Genomic DNA, 21,576 nt, shown 5'->3' on the forward strand with positions numbered 1-21,576 from the left:
GAGACCAGCCTGGGCTACATAGTGAGTTTCAGGTCAGTCTCAAATACTTAGTGAGACCCTATCTCAAAAAAAAAAAAAAGTGGTTTATTTTCCAATGAATTTAACATTCAGTGTTAAATTCAATATTAAGAATTCATAACCAAGCTGAAAAAAAAAAGAATTCATAACCAAAATGGACATGCAAAGTATTATATGTATTTATAACAAGGTACTATACTATAAAATGACATCCTTTTATCAGAGGGTAATTTTTTTTTTTTTTTTTTGGTACTGGGGATCCAACTCGGGACCTTGAGCTTATGAGGCAGGTGGTGGAACCACTCAGTAAATCCCTAGATGGAAATGCAAGAATAATAATGTTCTTTTTCTGTGTTCTAGATTTTAGTTTCTACAATTTGTAAATTCGGAATTATTCAGATATTTTGAAGTATTTTTCTTGTTCATATCTAATAAAGAGCCTTTCTCTAAGAAATTTTACATTTCATATTTTCTTTGAAATGAAAATGATAAGGAATCTCCTGAGTTATATATGTAGCTTACACATTCTTTTAAAAAACTTATTAAAATCATGTAAAGGTACAAGATCCCAATGATGAATGTAACTGTACTGTATACCAGTACCAATAAACTCACTGGAAAAAAAACAACTTATTTAAATATCACAAATTTACTATATAGCCATAATACATGTCCTTGCTATTCACATATTTCTTTAAGCAATATTCAATACATATGTGCTTTGTATGTTTAGAAACTATTTTTAGCTTTCAATCAAACTATTTACAAAGATCTCTCAAATATTTAGTAAATAGAAAAAACAATCATTATAAAAATATAAACTGTTATTGTAGCTTTTTCACTTTCATTTTATGCATTTCCTTTTGACCATGCAATTTCTGTTCTTCAGAGACACTAATACATTTTAATCTTTCTAGTCTCAACACTGCTTCTTTCTCAACCTGGTACAGCAGTCAGTAAGCTGCAGGATTTCTGAACACAGTATTCACTCTGCCCTATCAATGGTAGCAGTGAAATCTGACAGTGTTGATATGTATCATCTCCAATTATTTCAACTGCAGGGCCACCTTATTAGCTGCTTCCAAGGAATTTATGAGATTCTGCAGCTCTTCCTTACTCATTTCAACAGAATGTGGTTTTATTTCACCATTTTCTTTTACATCCAGATGAAGGTTTAAAATTTGTAAAGTAGTGATCTTGTCACTAGAAAGTGCAAGCTTTAGCTGCCAGCCAAAATCCCATAGCTGTGCAGAGGAAATGCCAACTATTTCTCCTAAAAGAAACTGCTTGATTTCATCTTTCCTACTTTTAAAGCATTTCATGATAGATTCTTGATGAGATGAACTCAACCGATTCAATTGATGAAGAGGCTCTTCATCAGATAAGTTTTTACCAACTACAGCCTTGAAAAACTTTGTAACATCTTCTAGAACATGCATCCATTCTGTTGAATTCCAAACACTGTGATAATCCTGGTACAGAGGATAAACTTGACCTCAAATACCATCGATTATGTTATGAAGAAGTTGCAGGCTGCTTCTGCAGCCACCACAATGGTGTCCCCTCTTCTGGCTCGATCCCTGTGCCCTGCTGGGGTCAGGGTCAAGAAGTTTTGACAACACACTATTTACAATAGCCAAAATGCAAAAAAAATTTCAAATGTTCATCAATACATGATGAATGGGTAAACAAAATGTATTATGTACATATGATGAAATGTTATTTGTCAGAGAAAACATTTAATACATATTTAACTTGAAAATATAGTGCTAAATGAAAACATGCAGTCATGAATGGCCTCCTATTCTATGGTTACATTTATAAAAAATAACTAGAAAAGCTGAATCTGCAGAAATAAAGTAAATCAGTTACTACTTAGGCCACAGGGCTTTGGAATTGAAAATGAAAAGGTATAATGTTCCTCAACTGATAAAAATATTCTACAGTTGACAATGTGGATGAATGCATATCTATTTGAGTGTACTAAAAAATCATTAAATTGCCCATTATCAATAACTGAACTGTATGATATATGAGTTATATCTCATGTTTCTTTTTTCTCTTTTTTTTCTTTGTACCAGAGATCAAACTCAGGACTTGGTGTTTGCAAGGCAGGGATGGTGCCACTGAGCTAAATTCCCAGCCCTGTCAGTTATATCTCAACAAACTATTACAATAAAAAAAGGCAGGCAGGAATTGGGAAAGTAAGAACTATAATAATCTACATACCTATGGAGAGAAGCAATGGATGAAAAAAATTAAATTTTAAGATCTTGCTGGCTTTTTCCACAAAGGGATCATGCGGGTTGTTGAGGGAATCAACGTTCACCCCAAATGATGTTGCAGTGATCACATCCATGCTGTAGGCCCCAAAGACTCTGAGTGGAGAAAGACAGGGAAAATGAAAGTCTGTACCTCTTCTACTACAAATTCTTCAAGCAGTGGGACTCAGTGATATACAAGCATGACAAGCAGAGATCCACAAACTATCAGAAGAACTATCTGTTAAGCTAGCTGAACACTCTATTCTCCCCTCACGCTCACTCATGGGGTATTTATAAGGGGACAGTGATACAATTGCCCTTGTGCTTGGGGTGACTGGGACACGAGGAGACTTAAATTCTGAATTTGTGGGGCTCCATTGCAGACATAGAGACACACAGTCAGCCATGCAACAGCAGTATGTGTGGAGTGTAGGTAATAGATGTGTAAGCACCATGTTTAGCAGGACAAAGGAGGAAAAAACTTCTTAGGGGACTCAAAAGGTGACAATGATCTAGGTCTTTTCTTATCACAATGTGTGCCCTGAGCTGATTTCTCTTCAGCACATCACACAACAGCAACACCCTGTTCTGAGCAGCTAGAAACATCATTCCTCCTTCTCCACATTCCCTATTTAAGATCCTAATAGATCTGCTCCTCCCAACTACAGGGGTCTGAGGGGCCTCAAGGGCAGAAGCATTTTGGTATAATGTTAAAAAAAACAAGAATTATACTTGTTAATTGTGGGACAGCATCCAATTGCTTATACCCAAATCAGGCTGTAAGCAGTGCACTCAGTCTACAAGAGTTAACCACTCAGCTCTCTTTACTTTAAGAAGTGAGTTTATCAAAGGACCAGTAATGTTGAACATTTTTTCATATATTTATTTGCAACTTTTATTTTTTTGTCTAAGAAATGTCTTTTCATTTTGGATGCCCATTCAGGTCTTTGCATTTGGGAGGTCTGACTTTTTAAAGTTCTTTATATATTCTACATAGTAGTCCTTTGTCTGAGGAGTAGCTGATAAAGGTTTTTTCCCACATTGTAGGTTGTCTCTTAGCTCTATTGGTGATTTCTCTTGCACTGCAAAGACTTTTAAATACAATGAGGTCCCAGTTGTTTATTCTTTGTGCAAGCTCTTGGGCTGCTAGATTTGTTCATAAAGTCTTCTCCTATGCTAATGTCTTCAAGAGGTGCAGATGAAAACAACACTGAGATTCTACCTTACCCCAGAAAGAATGGCTGCTATGAAGAAGTCAACCAATAACAAATGCTGGTGGGGCTGTTGGGAGAAAGGAACCCTTCTCCATTGTTGGTGGAAGTGCAAACTGGTACAACCACTTTGGAAATCAATGTGAAGATACCTCAAAGAACTAGAACTAAAGGTTCCATTTGACCCAGCTATCTCTCTACTGGGTATCTTTCCAAAAGAATTAAAAGAATCATACCACAGTGATATATGTGTGCCCATGTTTATAGTGACACAGTTCATAATAGCTAAAACTTGGAAACAACTCAAATGCCCATCAGCTGGAGACTGGATAAAGAAGATGTGATTTTTCTATAAAATGGAGTACTACTCAGCCATAAAGAATGAGAAACTAGAAACATTTGTAGCTAAATGGATTCACAGTGAGGCTATAATCTGAAGTGAAATAAATAGGACACACAAGTAAATACCGAATAATTTATCCAGTGTGAAAAACTAAAAGTGTAAATGAGGTCCAAGTGGTATATTTGGGAGATAGGAAGAAAATGACTAAAGGGGAAGTGGGAATGGGATGGGAAAGGAAATAAGGAAAAATAAAATATGTGAAAAAAATGGAAAAAAAAGTCTTTGTAAATAGGGAAGGGTAAAGCGGGTGAAGGGAGGGTAGGGGTATGGGGAAAAAACAAGAACCAAGATATATCATGTAAAGTTACAAGATCCCAATGATGAATATAACTGTATTGTTTGCTTTGAATGTGCCAATAAACACAATGGAAAAAAAAAGTGAGTCTGACCAAAGCATATGATAACACATAGTCAAACTCACAGCAACTTTTACCCAAATTCCATTCCAAGCCTTTAACTCAAGAATGCTTTGTCTCTTTTTTTTACGAGCCTTGCCTGCATCAGCAACATATCTCTAGCAAGCACATATAGCCCCCTTACCCTAACCTGACAATGATTGTGTCACCAATAAATATTGATAGCTACGGCTATTCAGGGTTGTTACTTGCTTAGCACTGGACATCCCAGGTCCCCATCTCTCTTTCTTTAACTCTGTCTCTAAATCTTTCTTCTCACCATGTGTCATATCACCAAGCAAGAGATTAGAATTTCATCATGGGTCTCTCATAGTGAATAATAAGTATATTTAGTATATTGTGACACATGCTTGTCATCCTAGTACTTGGGAGGCTGAGGCAGAAGAATTATGACTATAAAGCCAGCCTAGACTGCATGGTGAGTACAAACTTATCTTGGGTTACTTAGTAACAACTTGTCTTTTAAAAAATGATAATAATTATTATTACACTTCTAAAGAAAATTGATTTGGAAGATCCCAGAGTTAAGGGACCTGGTGTCCCCAGTTTTAACAGTATGCTTTCTAGGATATCTATGTATTTCAAAATGTCCCCTTTATACAATCAATGATATGACTATCCTACCATAGCCTTCTTTTTGTTCTAGTACCAGGAATCTCTGCACCTTGTGCTTGCCAGGCAGGCAGGGTGATGCTGGGCTACAACCTTGTCCCTTACCATAGCCTTTTGAGTCCCTCCCCTCCTCATAAAAGAAAGGAGAAATGAGGTGAAGATGTAATATTTAAAATTTTGCTGTATCTCCATAAAACCATGGAGAGTTTAACTGTTCCAAGTTTCACATGGTAACTCCTGCCCCATCCACTGACTTTCACTGAGTACCAGTGTAAACTCCTCTCCCACTATTTCCCAACCTTTACATTTACAACATGTTTAAGATCATGCTCCTTCCTTCTAAAGTATGGGTTTTACAGAATAACCAAATGACAAATAAGTAGTCCAGTGTTTAAAATTACAATATTTTAAGATCTTGCTTCTTCCTTCTAAAGTATGTATTTTATTGCCTAGAAAAGCCAAAATGACAAACAAGTAGTTCAACTAATCTTGGTTCCTGTACTCAGTGGAGAAAACCTATCCTCCCCCAAATGTCCTGCTCCTGGGATCTGTCCCTTCTTGCCCGGTCCATTGGAGCTCTAATATCACATCCTACAGTAACACCTGGATCTAACAGCTGGCCCTGGAGTAACGCAGCAGTGAGAATTTCAGCTTTCTGGCAGGCAGCTACATAGTTTCAGGGCAGCTCAGATGTCAAGCAAATGCACTGATACTTACTCTTTCAAGTTAACAGGCTTGCCTTTCTCTGCTTGGCATCTCAGGTTTTTGACCAACACATCTCCATACTGTTTAATGATGGGGAACATCTAAGCACAAGACACAACAACATTCATTGCTAAATCCATAGACTCAGGCCCCAGAAAAAAGACATTCTCAATCACAAAGCAATATGTGACATTTAATAATTAAGTTTACAATGGGTCTTCTACACATAAAGACAACAAACCCTTCTTGCAAAGCTCCAGCACAGAGGACCATACCTTGGAAAGAGGCTAGGATCTTAGTTTCTACCTGTCCCCAGATTCACTCTTAAATTGTCTTTTTTTTTTTTAAGGTACCAGGAATCAAACTATGATCCTTGCACTTGTGAGGCAGGCAGCAGGACCACTGAGCTAAGTCCCCAGCCCCTCATGCTTAAATTCTCAATTAAAATTTCCTTATTTTCTTACTTCCTTGAGTTTTCCACTGGTGAAGGTTGGAGACAGCAGTGTTCGAATTCTCTTCCATTCTTCATCCTCAGATGTGGACAAGGCTTTTTTCATAAATCCTGCTGGACCAAGACGCTAGTGTCCAGAGAAAAAGAATTTATCATACTTAAATTTACAAATCTCCACAGTTGTGAAAAATTTGTTAAACAGACATCACTTGTCTAACAAAAGTGGTTATTAGGTGGCAGGCCACATGCTACATGTTCAAAAAGTATTTATTGTAACTACCTTGCCTCCTGTGAGTATACTGTGCTCACCCAGGCACCTGGAATGGTTTCCAGCCTTTATGTTTCAATTGCCTTTTAAATACAATGACTATTGTCATGGTAAAATGTTTACCAAATGAACAGACTAGAAGAATGGTGGCATACTTATGCAGCACACATATTGTAGCCAACCGTTTATCACTGAAAACTTTAAAAAGTTCACCATTACTGGACAAGAATAAGACTTTTTCCATCTTCCAAGACTGTGTAGTGTAGAAATGAATAGATTACAGACAGAAGGTAGCCTTGAAAAATTGTATGATGCCTCAGATTACTCTTCAATTTATATCCCTCTGCAGCAAAAACAATGTGGAAAAACAGGGTGCCTTGACTTGGTGATTTTTTAATATAAAAATGAAAGATTAAGAATGATGCACAATTCTTTGTCCAGGAACACAAGTAAAGAGAAATATTCTCCTAAGTGAAATAAATAAGTCACACATGTGTAAATACCAAATAGTTTCTCTGGTGTGAAAAACCATAATAGTACGTAAGATCCTACTGAGATAACTGACCATGTAAAATGGGAAGAAAAGGGCTAAAGTTGTAGGGAAAGTGGGAAGGGTAGGGGAAAGGTAATAAGGAAAAAGAGAAAAATATGAGAAAATGAAAAAATGGAAATAAAGTATTTTTAAATGGGGAGGGGAGGAGAAGGTGAAGGGAGGGCAGGGAAAGGGAAAAAATGAGAACCAAGACCTGTCATGTAAAGGTACAAGATCCCAATAATGAATGTAATTGTACTGTATACCTAAAATGTACCAATAAACTCAATAAAAAAAGAGAAATATTTCTGTCTGAGTTTACTCGATGCTGAAACAAAAGACCTGACATCCAAAGTTAAGGAAGGAATGGTTCATCTTGGCTCACAGTCTGTAGAGGTTTCAGTTCATAGTTGGCCGGCTCCAAGACAGGGTGGCATGACAGAGGTACATCACAGAGGAAAAGCAATTCATGGTGCACAGAAGGTGGGAAGGCATCAAAGCAGTGAAGTATTAAGCAACAAGTGATAGCAGCAGCGCTCTTCCTGTCCCTTATATGCTATTCAGGCTATCCACCCTTAAAGCAAGAAGCATTTACACCCAGTGTGGGCTGTCCCATTACGCACACCCAGAACTATGCCACACCAATCTGTGGACTGATTTAGTAATCACACAACCTTACTCCCAACATCACACACTCCAGATCCAGCCACCCCAGAAAAGTCCCATCTACAATCACATGAGGCTTTGGAGGCACATGTAGACACAAGCCATAATAATTTCCCTACTTGAAACTAACTTCCAGCTTCCATAACTCTGTTTTGTTTTAAAATGGAATTTTTCACATTCCTATAGTGTTAAAGCTCAAGAGAGGGAAACTTCCTCTACTTGAGAAAGAGTCTACAGCAACAACTTCAAATAACTTTTAGTGGTGGAATGTGCATCTTTCTTCCTACAAGTAGGAACAATTTTTAAAATCTTACTCTAACACTGGAAGTGTGTGATGGAAGTTCTAGGTAGAGCAATGAGGCAAGAAAGTAAAATAAAAGACCTGCAGACTGAAAAGAGAAAGATAAAAGTGTCGATGTCTTCAATTGAGATATTTGTCAACATAGATCTCCACAATTATACAACAAAAAACCTTCTATACCTAAAAACTTACCTCTGCAATATTGTAAGATTCAAGATTAACATAAAATTAAATCACAGTTGGATATAACAATAATAATGTGTGAAAGCAATACCATTGGCAAGCACTGCAAAGAAAATTAAACAGGTATGAATTTAAAGAAATGTGTACAGGAAAAAAAAAAAAGAAATGTGTACAGGGTCTCTATGTTGAAGCCACAAAATGTGGATGACAGGAATCCAATAAAATCCAAAGAAGTAGAATGGCACAGTGTGTTCATGGACTGGAAGCCTCAATTTTGTATAAATAAACATTGCCCTTCCATATTTATCTATGTTTATTTAATTGAGCAAAATATTAAATAAATGTTTGCATACATGGACAAGATTTTCCTGAATTTGGGTGGAAAGGAAAAGGGTTAAGGAGTTAAAACAGTTCTGGAAAGAAAGTGGAATAAATCACTTTCCATATCATTATGACCTACTATGTTACTACAATTTAAAAAATATGACACTAGGAAGGGACAGACACAGTGATTAAGGAAAGAAAATAGAGAAATAAACCTACACAAATAAGCCAAACAGATCTCTATCTATATGCAAAAGGAGCTCAATAGTGGGAAGACAGCCTTCCCAAAATGGTGTTGGACAACTGGACAGCCATAGGGAAGAAATAAAACATCAGCTAAATCTCTGTGGTTTTTTTTTTGTTTTGTTTTTTTGTTTGTTTGTTTGTTTTGGTAGCGGGGATTAAACTTGGGATTTTGCACTTGTGAGGCAGGTGGCAGTACCACAAGCTAAATGCCTGGCCCTCACACACTATTTATAAAAACACAACATAGATCATGAACTTAATAGCTTAAAACTACAATTTTAGCGAGGTGTGGTGGCACATGCCTGGAATCCCAGCACTCGGGAGGCTGAGGTAGGAAGATCGCTTTGAGTTTGAGATCAGGCTGGGCTACATAGTGAGTTCCAGGTCAGTCTCAACTACATAGTGAGACCCTGTATCAAAAACAAAACATATATATACAACTTTTATGAACACAAACACACACACACACACACGCACACACAAATAGGTAAATCATTATCAGACTTGATACCAGCCACCACACCCGACAAACTTGATACCAAAAGCACAATCCTTAAAAGAAAAATAGTTAAGATCCTATCAAGAAAAAAAGACAAGCTACTCATCGGGACTATAGAGAGCTAGCAACCAAAAGCCTTCTGAAGGAATAGTTCTCTTGACTGTGCTGGCTGTTATCAAATGTGTGCATGTGATGGACTTGCAGAGAGCTACACAGACATAAACACATACAACAAACAAATGAGCTCATTAAATACATTGCTTGGATTGTATCAATGTCAATCTCCAATTACTCTACTAAAAGGAATATGTTGTATTTATACTTATTGAAGACATAACCATTAGGAAAAAAAAACAGCATGGAACTCCCTATACATTGTTTTCACAACTTTCTGTGAGTCTACATTTCCAATTTTTTTAATTGTTTTTTTTTTTTTTGAGACAAGGTCTTTCTATGTAGCTTCAGGCTAGATTGAATGCATTATGTAGCCCAGGCTGACCTTGAACTCACAGCAATCCTCTTTGTCAGACTCCTGAGGTCTGGACTTACAGGCATGTGCCATCATGCCCAACACAAAATTGTATTTTAATAAATAATAAGTGAAGGTTTCAATTTTTTAAAATGGATGCCTACCCGCCGGTTTGTGAATGCAGAATAACACTCTTTGACTAGAACTGCTTTGATCATGTCTGGTTCCGTGATGGCCAGAATAGGCTGTTGACCATCATATAACCTGTGTTCACAAACAGAGATGATTAAACATAACAAACCAGAGTCTACATCTGAAAATTTGCCCAGAATCTAGATTTTCACCCTGACATTAAGTAATATATACTCATAAAAGTAAAATGCACAGCAACATTAGCTCCTACTTCAAGTTAGGGATTCTAACTATACAAGCCACTAGAGCTTTTACAAAAATGTAAGACTATGTGGTTCAAGTAAGAAAGAGACAAGATACAAAATAATTCTTCAAAGAGATCATAATTACAAATAAAACTGAATCTGATCATGCACTGTCTACAAGATACAAACATGAGTGCTGCCTACAACATTCTCTGAAATGTTTTATATGTTTACAGTATTTCAATATCAGTACTGGGGATGTAGCTCAGTGATAGAGTGCTTGCCTACTATGTATAAAGACCTAAGAATAACCCCTAAAACCACAAAAATGAAAATTAAGTGCTCAGGAGTACTAAATGTTGAAAGGGGAAATTGGGGTCAAAGCAATGGAGACTCAGCACTCTCTGTTCTTGCCATTGGGTCACATTGTCTTTAGGGGACCTGTCAAATCTGTAGACCACTGGGGCCAGCAATGTGGTTCCTAAGGACTGGTGAGATAGGATGAAGAGGTAGGAAGAGGCAAAGCTTTGTCCCACCTGCTGTGGCACAAAACCCATGGCTACATCTCCCACTGCTCTCCAAACTTCCAGCAGCTGTGAAAGGGAACAGCTGCTGCAGGGGGCCCAGATCTCCCCACAAAATAATCAAAAATGTAGCCTACAAGGGAATGTAGTGGTTTCAATGTGTGCTACATTACTTTGCCAAAGGCAGAAAAATAAGGAAGATCAGGAAATACCTGAATACAAGTCTGTTAAAAAAGTCTTGACTTGAAATCAAAAATAAACAAAACAAACAGAAAAACTCTACACTTGCAGAAGTTGTAAAAGGCTAAGCATAAATTATTTCCAGTTTGGTTACTTATATCTCTCAGTCTATTTTTCAAAAGCACATATTAAATTTAAAACTGATTCAAGGGTATAGGAGGTTGGGCTTTTAATTAAAAGGTTATCTATATATCTATCTATATATATATATATATATATGATTATATGAAAAGGAGATACAACAATACATTTAAGAGCACGTATTATTAGCAGGGTCTGAATTAGTACTTTTTATGCAATTAAAGAAAACCTAAGAAAGGGACAGAAGTAAAGGAAGGGGTCTCTGGGCCATCAAAGCATGGAGAAAAGGCATGATATGCAACATTCTCAACCTAATTTCAACTATGAACCTTGACCCCTAGTGATCTAGGGGACCCTTGACAGGACAAACCTCCAAAAGATTCAGAGTACACAAATGAAAATCTCATGAGCTCTAGGCAGACATTGTCCTCATATACTGAGTGCCTCATTCTCACATGTGTACCCATTGGAAGTTTCTGGAACACTCACCCCCATATCTTTCCATACTTTTTATAGCACTCTGTATCAAATTTCCATGCACCCTGAGAAGAGAAAAAATAAAAATCCATTATTGTTCTAAATGTACTGGCCTTAATTCTAACTGGGGCACAAAAGACTCAAATCACATGAAATCAACCTTACTATCTCTCACTGAAGTTAAAAAGAAGCTTATACTGGGGCCAGAGATTTAGCACAGTGGTTTCAACACCTGCCTCTCCAGCACAGGTCCCAAGTTCCATCCCCAGTACCAAAGAAAAAAGAAAAAAAGCTCATATTCACAGACAACTGAGAGGAAATATTGGGGACCTTAAAGCCATTCTTGACTTTCTTGGAGCATTGAATATATTGAAAGAATTCTCCTTGAAAATAAATATTAAGTAACTACATGTCTTTCTGCAGTACTTTTTTTGTACATATGTTGTCTCTAAAATCTTGAAAAGCTGTGAATTATTCCATTCTGGAGCACATGAGAAAACTGAGCCTGAGGAAAAGTGAATGGGTCTCCATGGGTTGTGCCCATTCCTTCATTGCCTTCATGAGCTCTTCATTCATCTCAGGAGCCCTCTTGATAAATTCTGGTCAAATCAGGAAATTTAAAGCACCAGGGACCACTTTAGTCTACAGGACTTATGGAATTCTCAGAGATGTTGTTGAGTGAGAAAGTGAGCAAGGGGGAATGACAAAGTGGTCTTCCTCCCAGCACTCCAGTTCTACTCAGAAAGATGGACAAATGGCACCTCTACACATAGGCATAGCAAATTAAATACTTACTCTAAGTTTTCACCTTTGAAACTTTAAAGCTAATCTTCCTGCTGCAAAGTAGCAGCTGTAAATGTTAATTATGCAAAAGTAGATTCCAGAAACATGGCACTTGGGGATCTGTACTAAAGAATGCAACTGACAGATGAAGAGGAAAGTATTTCTACTGCATTGGGGTAGGGGGAGTATGAATCTTGAAGCCATGATGAGAAAATGAAGGCTTCACTTGCAAATATTAGAATCCAAAATAAAACTGGAATCATCATGAAAAGAAGTCTGAGTAGAGAGCAGGCTTCAGACAGGTTTTAGTGATGGCCTTCGGGACATGAGCTGAAGAATATCCCTCTAGGGGCCAGCCCCAGGACCAAGACTCAGTCCAGGTTTCTTACAGGGATCAGACAAAATTCTTGTTACATATTACATTATATTCAGTTACACTGAATTTTTAATATATTTCTGTAATCCTTTCTGTAGTGATTTTGTATGTGAGTCTGTCTTTGTTTAGAAAAACAAAACTCATTATGTAGGCCAATAAAACAAGTTGATAGACAACCACATTCTGTTTGAGATATGCTCACATTCCCTGCTCAGATTCATCCATTTGGTGTAACTTGAAGCAAAAGAAGCACAGCAGAATACTCTCATTCTATCTCATTCTATTCTTAACTCCTGAAAAGATGCCAGGGTGTCAAAAGCTATGAGCTATGAAAACAACTACAGAGGACTGAGCAGTGCCCAAGACAACTGGAGAATGTGTGAATCCCCAGTGCAGAAGACATGGGCAATCTTGTAAAATGAACCTTGAGCATCCATCAGAAAGAAGAATCAGAGCTGCTCATGAGCTCTGGGAAGAACAGGAAAGGGGCATCTAAATGTGCACAGGCTGGTGAACTGCTGCTAGGGAATCTCTTCATGCTTTTTTCCAAATACTGACACAAACATCTGTCCCTTCCTGGATCTATACTGCACCAAACAAAATTTTCCTTTTGATGATCACAACATCTGAACCTCATGTCCTAAGCATGGAATGTTGACATGCCAGAGATCTGTGCTATGGAACTGAGGCAAAGCTGAGGATCTGGACAGTTGACAGCAGAGCTCCAGGGAAAATCTGGCCCCAGCTTCAGGTAGGTCCCAGACACAGTTTCTAAAAACCTACAATTCCAGGACTTTCCCCACAAGACAAACTCTTTTATGGATGCAACAAGGCCAGTGTTTTCCCAAGAAAGTAATCAAACAACACTCACCTGTCTGTAGCCCAAAAGAGTTCCAAAGAAAGGGAGAGGTTTAGGCCCAGGAATTCCAAGCCTCTTAAAAAGTCCATGTCGATAGGTCCCATATCTATAAAGTGGAAAAAAAGAACATGGCCATGGACATTGTGACTTTACATATATTGGAACTAACCAATCACTGACTTAGGAACTGGAATAGTCAGTCCAGAGGAGGTAGTAGGCTATATATAATAGAAAAAACACAAGCAACAATGAATACATTCACGCAACATCTCCTTCCTCACCTCCACTGACTGTCTTCCTAAAATTCACAATGATTTTACTAAAATCAGCTGAACTGTTTATTCTCCCAATCTTACTAAATAAACATCTCCAAATTTCAGTATTCATAAGAGATTTAGGCTATAATTTTCCCAGGGCATTTCATTTGCTTTTGTCAGTATTGGAGACTGATTCCTCCAGGAAGTGGGAAGATTCTCATTCCAGTAGGAAGACAAGGAGTTCTTATTTCTCTAGTGATAAAATTTTGCACAGCTGCATCTACTCAGTAATTAAGTCATGGAGATCCTGTGGTGACATTCTTCTGACAGTTTCTTCAAAGGCTTTCATGTTTCTCATTCTGTCTAAGCCATGTCCCTGTTTTGTACAATCTAGACCTTCTTCAGTTTGCTTTCCCAAAAATCCCTAGGAGCAATTTTTTTGAAGAGTCCCAAATTTTCCCAGAGTCACACAGTGCAGAAGAATGAATCTCTGAAGAAGGCATGTCTGAGCTGTTTCTCTCCCAAGGAATTTAGGCCTCCATCTAGTGAGATTCACATGGGAAGCACAATATTAGCCATGCTCAGGTTTAATAAGATTATCAGCTTCTTCTGTACATTGACTGTGCACAAAAAACATTTATTATGGCTGGTGTTCCCCAGGGAAAGCATGCCTTCAACTCATCTTAGATTTGTTACATGTGGACTCCCAAAACTGGGGGTGATAGGTCCTGAAGACCTTCTCTCATTGCTGAGAGTTACAAGTGACACACTTCAGAAAGAAAAGAAGCTGAGGAAGGGGGCTGCTGACACCCGTTTTAAGCTTATATCTGCTAGTCCTAAGAACTACACCCCATGGCAACCAGTTGGGGAAGCATGGCTAAAAGTGTGGTATATACAGGTAATCAATAAGCCTGGAAGTACTTTCAGCTACAAGAGAGGGAACCTTCCAAAGTTAAGCAACCTTCCTGTTGATAATCGCATGATGCAACAAAAATTAAGAAGCCATAACATGTTCCAAGTAGTTGAATTGTTTCTTCTTATCTAAGGGTGAGGCTTTGAGGCAATATAGGTTTCAATATCCTATATGAATCTAATTAATGTTGTAAAATCATAAAATGAAAAACAAAACGTGTATGAAATGATCTGTGTTTGTAGGACTTATCAGGGACACACCAGAAAGCCCTGGTAAGGATTAAGATGATTCTCCAAGATCCAAATGTGCTCTACTCTAAAAATTTGTCTTTTAGGGCCAAATAAATTCACATACTATTGGGGAGAGAAACTGAGTTTTAGGAGGGATGGAATTTTCAGAAAAAGTTCTCAGAAAAGAAAGAAGTGTGGAGTCGGCCCTGCCATGAAACCTGGGGTACACGGGAGAGCCTTGTGTGAAGCATGCTGGGGTGTCAGTGGAGGGAGCATGAAGTACCCTTGTCCTTAGGGGACAATCCTTACACACATCTCCTCCTGCAGAAAGAACACAGAAGGCAAAGAATATGAGACACAACACAAACCAATACAGCTACCCCAGAATTTCCCAAGTTTGAGGAGGTGAACTTCCTACCGCACATGGAGAGCAACTGTTCATAATCTGTCTCTACTGAGTTCTGGTGCATTAGTCTAAGTTCAAGCTATCAATCAAATCATCCCCAGGGGAAACAATTGTGCCAATAATCCTCCCAGGCACAGGAATACAGAGCTATAGCACAGTAGAGTGGGTTGCTCAAGGTACCTGCATAAGGTCAGTAGGAATCTCTTCTACATTAGTAGCAACTTTCCTTCTGTTATCTTTTTTGATCATCCAAACATATAAGGGAACCAGAGGTCTGATCCTACTCAAAACCCAGAGACACAGAAGAGAGGATCCTGGAAAATTACTCACTGATACAGAAGCACCAGGCTGAGAGCCAAGAGAACCCAAGTTTCTAAGGAGAAGTCCATCTCCTTCTGTGATTTTCTCCTCTGAGTTTCACTTCAAGCTGATTTCAGGGCTGTCTTCAGAGCTTCCCTTGGGTGCACAGCACGGATTCAGTTAGGATGGCATGAAATACTTATGTGCTGTAAAAGGTGGTGGGGCCAGAGCAGCAGCCAATTGGAAGGCCATCTGCAAATCCCCTGCAGTTGGGAGGAGACAGATGCATGCTCCAGCTTGGCAGCTGAAAAAGCATCAGGCACATTATTACTTTGACCTCCTTTGAGTTCATTTTCTGTAGAAAATCAATACAACTCAATCAACATTATCTCTAAGTCCAGAGGTTGTATATTCTTATCAGGAATATAAGCCATTGGCCCAAAATTTCCTCCAGCCTCCCCTTTGTGTAGTAGTCTTCATGGCTACTCTCATTCTGAAGTACATAAAACTGACTCAAACAAGGTATATCTGTAAATGTTTACAAATCTACGCACCTAGTCTGCCCCTGTGTCCCATAGAAAACTCTTAATACTCCTTTAAATTCCAAGAGGATCACCATTTGAAGCCCAATCTGGGCCACTTAGCAACATAGCAAGACCCTGTCTCCATATTTTTTTAAATGACTAGGGGTGTAACTCACTGTGAATGCCAAGAGTTCAATCATCAGTAGTGCAAGAAAAAAATCAAGACCAGGCAACTCCTCCTAATGGAGTCTTCAACAACCACTTCTGTTGCACAAATTCTGTCTGCTCTACACATATCTATTCTTTTCTTTACTGCTTCCATAACCATTGGTGATTTCCAGCATCTTTCCATCACCAGGTTAAGAAATTGTCGAGGCAATAGTCTAGGTATTATGTTCCTAGCCCCTAGTAGAGTATTTTACAGAGAGGTCATCCAGTCAAGTTGGTTGAGTTGAGCCAGGAGATTGTTGGGCCTCGTGTTGAACTTTCCTGTAAATCTTTTGGGAACACTTCATCTTCCTGGGTTGCTAATACAACTAAAGTAATTCTCTGTGACTCTGCCACCATACAGAAAGTTCAAGTTGACCTACAAAATTATGTGAAGAGGAGGCTTTTAATAGAGAAATATGACATAGATGAGATGGGGCTTACGATTACACTGAGCAGTACCAAATTATTCCACTCTTCAGGCAGCCCCTCAAAACAGGGTCCTCCACAGAGAGCATGTTAGCCAGATTCTGGATCAATGGCACAATCTCTCTGGATAACTCCATGTCCAAGATCCATGGATATGAGAGAGAAGAACACCCTGCATTGCCAGGTGGATCCCAAACACCTTAACCACCTCAGCAGAAGTCACTAGAGGCAGCACCTGGTATGTGGGACTCCAAAGAGATGATTCTGGCTTTTAAGGGAGTGGACAATGGGGATCAGAGCAGATGGCTTTTTGGTGAATGACTGACTACTTGAATGGGGGAAGAGGAGATCTTGAAAAAGGAGGAAAAAGACACTCATAATAGCATTGACTGTCACCTATGAGGCCCCACAACATTTCTGTTTGGAGAAACTCCTGGACTGAGTGCTAGGATGTTACACAGGCTCCTTATTGTCACTCTTACTCATGTTTCACGTTTTCTTAGGATTAACAACTGAGGACTACATGATCAAAAGGAAAACCTCAAAGTTCTTAAAACTCAGCATAAATAGAATACACCTAAGTCAATCTTGTGCACATCCTGTCTGAATTATTTCTGCCTGTCAGCCCTTCTTCAGAGACTGATACTCAGTCTTCATCTACTCCTCTCATCATTCTGGCTTTTTTCTGAAGTAACTTGGCATGGGCCTAATAGGTGGGTATCTCGTGGGTAAAATTTATTGTTACAACCATCTCACCTACCTCCTTTCCTTAGTTAGGAGGCAGTTGAGCAATTTGAAACTTTTACCATCATAGTGTGTCACCTTTGAGTGAAAGATTTGCCCAGAAGGCTCCAGAAAAAAATATGGCAGTTTCTTTCTACTGCACATGTACATGCTTATTAAGGACACATCACACCTCAATAGGGAGAGAGAGAAATGTAATTCAAGGGATCTCCCTCCTCTCTCACTCCATCAAGACAAGTTCACCGAATGCATTCAAACAGGAAAGACCAGAATATCAGCACATTCCTGTGGTCAATTTCATTAATTCCTTAAACCCAATACTTCCTGATTCTTTTTTGGAAACTATATCCCTGTGGAAATTCATACATATTGATTTCCCTCCAAAACACATATTTTTTAAGATCATGTTATCTCTAGAGTTAATATGACCTTCCACCTCCCATTCTTATCTCAGACCTGTTCAGTGTGCTGGAAATCTGTGTCAACAGGAAGAAAAAGGCTACTAATTGCTTGGTAGCACATTGTATCCACCACCATGTTCTTACCAATGAACAGTGTCTTGTTCTGCAATGGGGAGATGAAAGAAAGCAAGTTCTTTGAGCAATTCAATACATAAGTAACATCTCCTAACATAAAGAGCCTTACACATGAAGTTATGTGGAACATGTGAAGAAGACAGACACCTCTTGATTCTATTGACTCATTCCTGAACTGATGCCCTTTGCCATGCAATTTTAAAGCTTCTCTATAACCACACTGGATATAAAGATGACTAAGACCCAGATATTCTTCTGGTTGAAAATTCAAACAGATAACTACAATTCAGTCAAGTAAAAGTAATCAGACAGGTATGATAAATGTTTTATCAACCTTGAAGAGCTGAGTTGCTTTCTCAGTGTCCTTTAAAATAGATGAAAATTATCAGAGACATTTATAACTAAATTGATGCACACTGAGGCAATACTCTTGATATAAATAGGACACACGTGTAAATGCCAAATAGTTTCTCTAGTCAGAAAAACTGAAAGTGTAAATAAGGACTAAAGAGCATAATAGATAATGTGAAATAGGAAGAAAAAGGACAAAGGGAAAGGGAGCATAGAAGAGGTAAGGGAAGGGAAAAGAGGGAATAGAATTAATATGAGAAAATGAAAAATAATGGAAACAAATTTTTTGTACATAAGGAGGGAGGGGTTGAAGAGAGTGTGGGGAATGGGGAAAATATAAGAATCAAGGTGGGGAGCCTGGGCCCCGATCCACCACGGGAATTAGAGACACACCTGCTTCCGACCCAGTCGCCATCGCTCAAGCACAGGGAGGTAGCCTGGGCCGCAAGCCGCCATGTGAAGGAGAGCCACACCTGCTCCGAACCGAGCCGCCACCATCGCTCAAGCACCAGGAGGTAGCCTCAGCCACAATCCACCACAGGAAGGAGAGCCACGCCTGCTCCCGACCCAGCCGCCATCACTCAAGCACCAGGAAGGTAGCCGTGCGGGTGCCCCTGAACCCCCACAAGCCCCCACACACACACTCTCAGACCTCCTGACTGTGCCAGTCTTTGGACCCACTCTGCAGAGGCAGAGGTGGTCATCAAGGATATTTTTCTGAGTTCCCAACTTTGAACATCTTTAAAGAAAGGGCTGGGAAGCCTGTAATAGAACATTGTGCAGTTCAACCATTCAGAAGGTTGGGGAATTCAATCTGGGCCTTGCAGCCCGAGGTCTGTCAGTGTCATGGGGTTCAGCCATCAGTTAACTGAGACTAGGAGTCTTGCATCCTCACTCTGTCTGAGTCATTAAATGGTAAATACACCATATTGAAATTTTGTTCACTGCAGACATGTTCTGGACTGCTTCTTGATTTCAATTTAATTCAAATGATTTAAGGGTGATAGACTAGTGACTACCACAGGTGGTCAGTGTCCAAGTTGTGCTTGATCTTAATGTGTTGCTGATTGTATCAGTTGGGATAAAGCATTGTGGTTGATTTGATGAGCTGTTTCTCTGATGTTATGAAGATGAGAAGGCCTGTGGGTCGTTAGAGACAAAGAAGCTGGGTTCAAATATATCAGGAAGATTTGGGTGATAACCCAGAGATTAAAACAATCTGGAATGAGATATTTCAAGTACTAAAAGAGAACAACTTCCAACCTAGACTGATGTATTCTGCAAAACTCTCTTTCAAAATGAATGGGGAAATAAGACACTTCCATGACAAAGAACACCTGAGAAACTACATGAATACCAAACCAGCACTACAAGTAATTCTAAACAAGATCCTAGAAAAGGACAATGAAGTCAACAACACCATAAGGCCCAACAGAGCAAATCAAATAGGCAAGGCAAGAAACTAAAAGGAGAAGGTGAAAAAGTAAAAAGAGTCAACAAAAGGCCAATAACATGTCAATAATAAGTCAGTACCTATCAGTTATAACCAGCAATGTGAATGGCCTGAACTCACCAATCAAGAGAAATAGACTGGCAAAATGGAATAAGAAGCAAAATCCAACAATATGTTGTATACAAGAAACACACCTAGTGCAAAAAGAAGCCCATAGATTGAAAGTGAAAAGATAGAAAACAATCCTTCATGTGACAGGAGCCCAGAAAAAAGAAGGGGTAGCAATCTTATTTGCAGACAAAGTAAATTTCAAACCAAAACTGAATCTAGTATTATTGATATAGGACGGTACTGTATCATACCTCTATGAATGTAAAATATCTTATACCTGCTTTATGATACATAGTAGGGACCGTGCTTTATCAGAGCTACATTTAATGATAGTACTCTAGAATGTTCTCTTTCCAGATGATGATTAAGATGCTAATAAAAAAAATGGTGCCAGGTACCACAACAGCAACAGAACTTTGCTGTTTTCTGGATATTATTCTTTTCTTTGTTTCTTTTTGTTTTGTTTTGTTTTTTGTAATGGAATGTGCTGAATGTTTATAATTTTGTTCATATGACTGCAGAACCTGGAAAAGTTGTTGCTGCTATCTATGCATAACATACTGCTATTATTAGTCTTTTTGTATCAATAAAAATATATATATATACATATATATAAATTGAATTTTGGGAAACTTTAACAGTGCTGCAAATTTTGGAAAAAGTCATCCCAATTTACTTTGTTGAGCTGGCATTGTACAGAAATAGGCAGCCATATTGGTCTAGAAATGTTAATTTTTTTATTTTTATTTTTTATTTTTTTCCATGTATATAGGGGTAACACATTGTACTAAATATGTAAGGTCATATCTACGTGGGTTTGATTACAGAAACTAATAAAGTATTCTCTAAATAATGAAAAAATGAATAAGATAATACTATAAGAGCAAAAAGCAATTTAAATATGTTCAGGGACCATTTTCATCTCAAGAATTAAGGATTATTTTAATGTTACATTATTGCCTTTTCTCTTTTACTTTCCTTTTTAGTTTTACTTTAGGATTCCCTATTTTTAATGTTCATACAGAGATTTCTTTAACTGAAATACTGAATAGTTTCTTTGGTGTGAAAAACTATAATAGTACACAGGATCCTAATGAGATAATTAATAATGTGAAATAGGAAGTAAAGGGCTAAAGGTGTAGGGAAAGTAGGAAGGGTGGGGGAAAGGTAATAAGGGAGAGGAAAAAAATATGAGAAACTGAAAAAATGGAAATAAAGTGTTTGTAAATGGGGAGGGGAGGAGGGGTGAAGGGAGGGCAGGGACAAGGGGAAAAAATGAGAAACAAGACCTATTATGTAAAGGTACAGAATCCCAATGATGAATGCAACTGTATTGTATACCTAGATTGTACCAATAAATTCACTAAAAAAAGAAAAAAAAATTTTAAAGAATCAAGGTGGATTATGTAAAGGTATAAATTTCCAATAATCAATGTCATTTTACTATAAACATGAAATGTACCAATACAAATAAATAAATAAAGTAAAATAAATGGATCAAAATTGTATCTCAAACAACACCCAGAGAAGCATAGGCTCACATACCTGTAAGAGTGGACAATTTGCCTGGGACTAAGTGATGTAAGGTCTGCCATCAACTGACACTTCTGATCATTTATAAGTGAGCCAAAGTGATACCTCTTCTAGGATGACCTGGGAATTTTTGAGCATTAGATTCAAATTTCACAGTTCACAACCGTGGCTATGCAAAGAGAAAAAAACAAAAGCAAGATGTTTGTCTAATTCAGCTTTCAAGTTCCCATTCTTTTCAGTGCGGCCAAACTTATTCTTGCCATTTGGGGAGCCATGTCATAGCTAAGATTTGATGGT

The 21,576-nt window shown here is 38.3% G+C and overlaps 1 protein-coding gene and 1 pseudogene across 1 annotated transcript in view; both read right to left on the reverse strand.

Annotated features, from left to right (window-relative positions):
• Positions 1–15,565, reverse strand: part of LOC104854348 (cytochrome P450 3A14) — a 61,839-nt gene extending 46,274 nt beyond the window's left edge. Inside the window, exons 1-7 of the mRNA XM_010612843.3 lie at positions 15,422–15,565; positions 13,298–13,391; positions 11,280–11,332; positions 9,733–9,832; positions 6,094–6,207; positions 5,642–5,730; positions 2,248–2,396 (exon numbers count right to left, since the gene is read on the reverse strand). Coding sequence (XP_010611145.1) covers positions 2,248–2,396; positions 5,642–5,730; positions 6,094–6,207; positions 9,733–9,832; positions 11,280–11,332; positions 13,298–13,391; positions 15,422–15,480 — 658 coding nt within the window. The 5' untranslated portion in view covers positions 15,481–15,565. The remainder of the gene's footprint in view (positions 1–2,247; positions 2,397–5,641; positions 5,731–6,093; positions 6,208–9,732; positions 9,833–11,279; positions 11,333–13,297; positions 13,392–15,421) is intronic.
• On the reverse strand, positions 883–1,986 carry LOC109117673 (annotated as a pseudogene).
• Positions 15,566–21,576: the final 6,011 nt, after the last annotated feature.

The sequence above is a fragment of the Fukomys damarensis genome, unplaced genomic scaffold, assembly GCF_012274545.1.
Source record: "Fukomys damarensis isolate Sample0158 unplaced genomic scaffold, DMR_v1.0_HiC HiC_scaffold_17, whole genome shotgun sequence".
Lineage (NCBI taxonomy): Eukaryota > Metazoa > Chordata > Mammalia > Rodentia > Bathyergidae > Fukomys > Fukomys damarensis.